The sequence below is a fragment of the Nicotiana tomentosiformis genome, chromosome 3, assembly GCF_000390325.3.
Source record: "Nicotiana tomentosiformis chromosome 3, ASM39032v3, whole genome shotgun sequence".
Classification (NCBI taxonomy): Eukaryota; Viridiplantae; Streptophyta; class Magnoliopsida; order Solanales; family Solanaceae; genus Nicotiana; species Nicotiana tomentosiformis.
Genome location: NC_090814.1, coordinates 132,905,595 through 132,911,684, shown reverse-complemented (window position 1 = coordinate 132,911,684; position 6,090 = coordinate 132,905,595). Strand labels below are relative to the sequence as shown.

Genomic DNA, 6,090 nt, shown 5'->3' with positions numbered 1-6,090 from the left:
TCCGGTGTTTGCCAATGAAGCAATATGGGCAAACATCCTAGGAACTATTTTGGAAAGAAAAACAAGGGGTTGTAATATTTATAATGTAGCAATAGACTACAATCTTTTTGTGGAGGCTGAGACCTCTCTGAATGATGTTGTAACAAACAGTCAAACAGCAAGTTTTATATATATATATATATATATATATATATATATATATATATATATATATATATATCTTGTTAATCAAAAAAAAAAAAAATCTCCCACCAACATAATGTTCTTTTTATTAATTACGGGGAAGCTGAAAAGGGTAAAACAGCATAAAACTGCAAAGATGAAATGGGATATTAGAATAATAGTACTAGACTAGATTTCCAATTTAGACCAAAAAGTCTTCTGTATGTTCCCTAACAAGTCAATTATGCGTACATTTCCCTCTCCCCTGACCAAGTAACAGTAGTAGGTCATCAACCTTTCACAAAATAGTAACCAGAATCTCAGATTTATCTTGTTTGTTCTCGGTCATCAACCTTTCACAAAATAGTAACCAGAATCTCAGATTTATATTAGACAGCCTTTGAAGCCCTCCTCTAATTCCTTTGCGTCTAAGTTCTTCCCTATGAATACTATCTTGTTTGTTCTTGGTTCATCTGACCGCCATGGCCGATCTGGAGAACCTTGGAATATGTCATGGACTCCCTGTTACACCACCAAGTAGACACATCAGCATATTGTCAAATATCAGTGCCACAGAATTTACTCAGTCAAAATTCAATGAGGCTGTGATTCACACCAGTAAAGCACTGATCTTAATTATAGCATCCACATTACAAGAAATGTTTCAGCCATTCCATAAAGGGATTATGTAGTAGTAGTAGTAATCACATTATAACTCATCAGTAAGATAAGTAGCAGTAGGCAAAGAATTTAATAACCTGAAACACAAATCTCTCATCCATTCCCTGAACGGATAAAAGACCTTTCATCCGATAGATGTCATCGCTTCGTTCTATCAGCAACGTTCCCAGCCACATATTAGCCTGAATTACAGAATAACAACTCTTTAGCTTATTAATGCAACTAGCATACTTATCTAGATTTACAACTTACACACAATATCTTAGTGAATGAAGTATTTATATAAAATATGGCCAAATGAAAGACCGTGGTACCAACCTTCTCAAGATCCAAGCTTCCTTCACAAACTATGCTGACAGAAGAGACACCAGGGTCATGAGTGTGATCGTGAGAATGGTGATGATCATGATGTTCTGCAGAAAAGCAACAACACTCTTGAGGCAAACATTCAAGATTCAACTATATGCACAAATAGAACTGCTTTTTGAGAAATAAGCTTACAAAATATACACTAGTACATCACAAGTAGAGCCAAAAGGAAACATGAAAAAAATTGAAATTTTCACGAGGAGTGTGGCGAACAAAAAGGAAACTGGAAAAAACTAACATAAAATAGATTGGTTAATAGAAACAAGATAAATGCCAAAAGAAAGAATTGGAAAAGATAAAGAAAGGGCCTAAAGCTATAAAGGAACCAACAGGTTCGCCAAGAAACCACAACTCAGACTATTTAATTTATTAAATCACCGAGCTCAAGCTCACCCTACAGCTCGACTTGGCTTGTTTAGTGTTCACGAATAGTGCCCCCCCCCCCCCCCCCACAAAACCCCCCCCCCCGACCCTTTTTTCCAATTTTATTCCTCTTTAAATACAAAAAGTACTTATGCTCCCGTCAGTGTCTCTAATCCCCCAACCGTAAGGTATTCAATAGGAAAATGGTTATTTCAATATTCTCTTGTATTCAGTATTCTTTTAAAATAAATATATGGATCATAAACGGGGTCATGAACAAGCTCAAAGTCAAATAATTTCAAAATGAACTCAAGCTCAATCTTGTAAAAAATTATTCAAGCCAAAGTCAAACTTGACTCTTGACTTCTGGATGGTCGATCGAGCTAGGCCGGGCTCCAATAAATAGTTTAACCGAGTTTGAATTTCCTGAACTAGGCTCGTGCTTGGTAAGAAGTGCTATATGTAATAAGTTAATAGCTCCAATAACGAGAACAGGATACTCATAGAACTATGACTAGAGAGAAACCGTGAAAGTATCAAACACAGACTGCTCAAGTAGTGTCCCCAAAATAAGGGGAAATAGTTCTTTGGAAATCGAACTAACTGAGTTCGTGCAGCATTTTGTTGACATTAGCTGCTAGAAGGGCTAGTATAGAAGTTCTGACATCAAAGAACACTTACCATGCTTGTGATCATGTTCATGGTCATGGTGGTGGTGGTGATCATGATGATCATGATCATGGGTGTGGCTGCTATGGTCTTCCTTGGAACCTTCAGCGCCAACCGAACTCTCAATTCTACATGAATTTAACAAAAATAGCGTAAGCAATAGTCCTGTAACATAGGAACTCAGACAAATCCAAATGGATCTGAGGAACAATGGAAATCTATAAAAATGATTAAAAAGTTCAAATCTGAAGAATCATAGTGCTTTCAGCACACAATTTTCCATAGTTAAAAGAACCATAAGAAGAGTTAAATAAATTATCATTAGCTGAAGGAATTCATCAAAACCTTGACTAAAACGTCGCTGGAAGAAAAAAATGTCTGAAAAATATGAAATAAAAACCTAGATAACTGATGTTGCTCTTTTAAATGCTTTATTCACCAAAAAGGATCATGTTCAAATCCTATTTCCCACAATTCAGTACAAGAAGAAAACACCCACGTGCAACTTATAACTTTTCCTTTAACCCCCCCCCCCCCCCAATATCTCTGTTTAAAACTTTTCCCTCCCTTCTCCCAGGGACATTTTCTCTGTTGGCCTGACTCCATGCTGGCCCCTTAGGGATTAATCGGTGCAGGTTTTACTGATTCCCCGGGTCCTGCCCCTCTAAGAGTACCAACAACAGAACCCTGATCTGCTTTTGGTACGAGTCTGCATCTGACATACTTCAACATAATGTTTGGAAGAATACTGTGAACCTAACAAGCAAATCCAAATTTTGAATGCCTTTTTTTACCTTGAAAAACATGAGTATCAGTTTAACAAAATTATCTGGAGTAAGACTTGACCAGTTATTTACATTAGTATACAGTATATGCATTTCTGCATAAAATGCAAGACACAATAATAGACATGCACACTTAAGAATGTCCTCAGAAACCATCTTCTTACTATATAAAATTCAAACAAGCTCCCAGCACATTGATACTAACTAATGATCAACTGCGAAAAGCAAGAATATTAATGCCTTTTCAATAAGATAGAATGATTTATGGGAGCCAACATAATTATTTAGGAAGTTGAAATATGACAATACACTTCACAGGTATGGTATCCAAAAAGCAAGCAAGAAGAAGAAGAAGACTGAATAAGCTCTGCAGATTTACAGAAAAAGAATACACAATCATGAAGGGGAAGAAGTGATACCTTTCCAAATCAAAGCCTCCAATCCCCAGAACATAATCCAAATCGACTTTTCCAAATTGTGTCCTCTTCAAATTAGCCATACCGTTTATGCTCTGTTTATGCACCATGAGAGTTTAGTGAGTAACTCTAAGATTGACAGCTAAAAATAATGTCAAATGACAAAACAGCCACAATACCAACCTTTATTCGCTGAATCAAGGAAGAAACTTCAAACTCACCAACAAGATCAGTCTGGCAAGGATATGAAACACATTTGTCAGAACGCAGTGCGATGATTCATACTAGATGTCCAAGCTTAATCTAATGTTCCATACAACAAATTCAACTACATCTCAGATGACCTCCACTTGCAAATAGAAACATCTCACCAATATCACATCCACATGGAAGCAAAATTTGGTGATTGTACTGATAAAACAAATAAATTTGACAGGAAGTAGCAGTAAATGATATATCCCCAATGACTTTTGTCTGGTAAGCAATGATTACTTTTTTGTGATACTGAATATAATAAAATGTCACCAGATCTAGGATTGTTTTTGCTTCCTGGCAACTCCAGAGCCTTGATTGCTATTACCAAGAATAGTACCTGACCGCACGATTGGTAATTGAGATGAATCAGCCATTAAAGAGATCGACGCATACCTTGTTTACAATAATACGGTCAGCATAAGCAATTTGCTCGACCGCTTCATTGACCACACCTTTTGGCTTAATCTCGTCCAAGTGAAAACCAGCATGTTTAGAGTCAACCAATGTAACCACACCATCCAACTTAACATCATTGAAAACCTGATCCTCCGCATAGAAAGTTTGAATAATTGGTGCAGGATTTGCCAAGCCTGCCAAATCAACACAAGAGAGCTAATGTTGGTATCAATTCAAATGTATGAGAAATGAGAAAACGTTTGGCTTAGATGTGTAAGAACGCAAGAAGATACAAATCAACAAATAGCCAAGTTCCTAAATTAGTCAGCTGAGAACTTGTGGATCCCCCACCCAAAAGCATGTATTCTAACAATTTCAGTGCAGAACAATGTGTCTCATCAGTTTCTTACCTGTAGTCTCGATGACAATATGGTCAAATTTCCCTTTCTTTCTACTGACCAACTCCGCAATCATTCTAACTAGATCACCCCTCACAGTGCAACAGAGACACCCATTGTTAAGCATCATAATCTCCTCCGCCCCAGCAGCTTTTGCAGCAACCAAAGACCCATCAATATCCACTTCACCATACTGCATAGGAATAATAGATATAACAATTCAGATTTCAGACAATCACTACCTAGCTGAAACATGAGAAGCTTAAAATGACAATATAATTTCAGAAACTACCAGGGGAGGGGAAGAAATAATAATATGTTAGGCATTGACTAGATACCAACATACACTAAGCCTAAAATCTTATTCAACATATAAGAATTAAATAAGCTCCGTAATATTAAGATTATCCGATCTATTCACATACCTCATTTTCGATAACAGCAATGCGCTTCCCATGATCCGCAGTCAATATGTGATTTAATAAGGTAGTCTGCCACATCATTTTCCCATCAAATAATTGCAACAACAAAAAGAGAGTTAAACTCCATCTACTTGAGTACAAACAATAAAGTAAAAGATATAACAATACAAATGTTAAATAATTTAACTATGTAGTTAATTGACAGTGAAATTAAAGCAGTGCGAGGTAAACTGAGCATATCAAGAAGTAAAAAACATACTTTTCCAGAACCTAAGAAACCAGTGATAATGGTAGCCGGAATTCGATTATCAGGAGGTATCTTGGTCAAAATATCAGAGTCCTCGCTTTGTGGGGTGGAAGTAGAAGTGGCAGATACAGTAAATCTGCGAGATAATCTGTTTCGTTTCGTAGGATTATTGATTGCAGAAAGAATTCTTGAAGATGAAGTGGACAATAAACTGGCTCTCTGAGATGAGCTGGTTTTCCACAAATTTGGGAACACTGCAGTGCGAAGACCATAAAGCGGTGGCGTTTGACGCTTGGCCAGTCCCATAAAGGTCGTGGCTATGTCTATGGACAAGGAAGCCATGGCTGTCGAAGAGGAGGGTGCGCAGTGCTTGGTCTTATGGCTATGGATTAGGGGTTTTAGCCTAGCAAGATATTAGCAGGCAACAGAGAATGGGTTTATCTGATACTATACAATTTACTACTATCCAATTGTGGTTTTGGCCGGCCGAACCACTAGAACAAAAAAAAAAATCACTAATTAAAAAAGAAAAAAAGTGAACCACTACAAAAAATAATAATTATACCAAAAACAAATAAAATAGAACCCAAAGGGGTTGCAATATCGTGGTATAAAATAGCGTTATAATAACATTTGACGCGGCATGCGCCACATCACTTTTTGGTGCAAAATATATAAATTTCAGCCTATTTTATTTTTTGATTTATTGGGTTTAATTGGATATTTTTAAGTGACAAAAATTAGAATATCTAATTTGTGCAACAAATATTTACTTAAATAAATTTTAAGTGATAAAAATTAAAATGGTATTTTTTGTGTATTGAACCTTTATTTGAATTGTAATATGGCCATTATTTTGTCAAATGGAGTCCATCTCACATAAGCATAAGTATCTTTGCAAAGTATAGACTTTGTTGGCAATATTGT

At 36.4% G+C, this 6,090-nt stretch overlaps 1 protein-coding gene across 2 annotated transcripts; it reads right to left on the bottom strand.

Moving 5' to 3' along the window:
* Positions 1 to 308: 308 nt before the first annotated feature.
* Positions 309 to 5,617, bottom strand: LOC104104859 (uncharacterized). 2 transcript variants are annotated; one of them, XM_070197647.1, is made up of 11 exons: positions 5,176 to 5,617; positions 4,920 to 4,985; positions 4,507 to 4,687; positions 4,094 to 4,290; positions 3,629 to 3,679; positions 3,449 to 3,540; positions 2,257 to 2,372; positions 1,162 to 1,256; positions 921 to 1,025; positions 516 to 684; positions 309 to 457 (listed from the first exon to the last, which is right to left on the bottom strand). In XM_070197647.1, exons 1-10 carry the CDS (start codon positions 5,503 to 5,505, stop codon positions 547 to 549), a joined length of 1,371 nt encoding a protein of 456 aa, XP_070053748.1. In that variant the 5' UTR covers positions 5,506 to 5,617; the 3' UTR covers positions 309 to 457; positions 516 to 546. The 2 variants fall into 2 exon arrangements, with proteins under 2 accessions (XP_070053748.1, XP_070053747.1); XM_070197646.1 differs by having other exon boundaries at positions 309 to 684.
* Between the last annotated feature and the right edge of the window lie 473 nt (positions 5,618 to 6,090).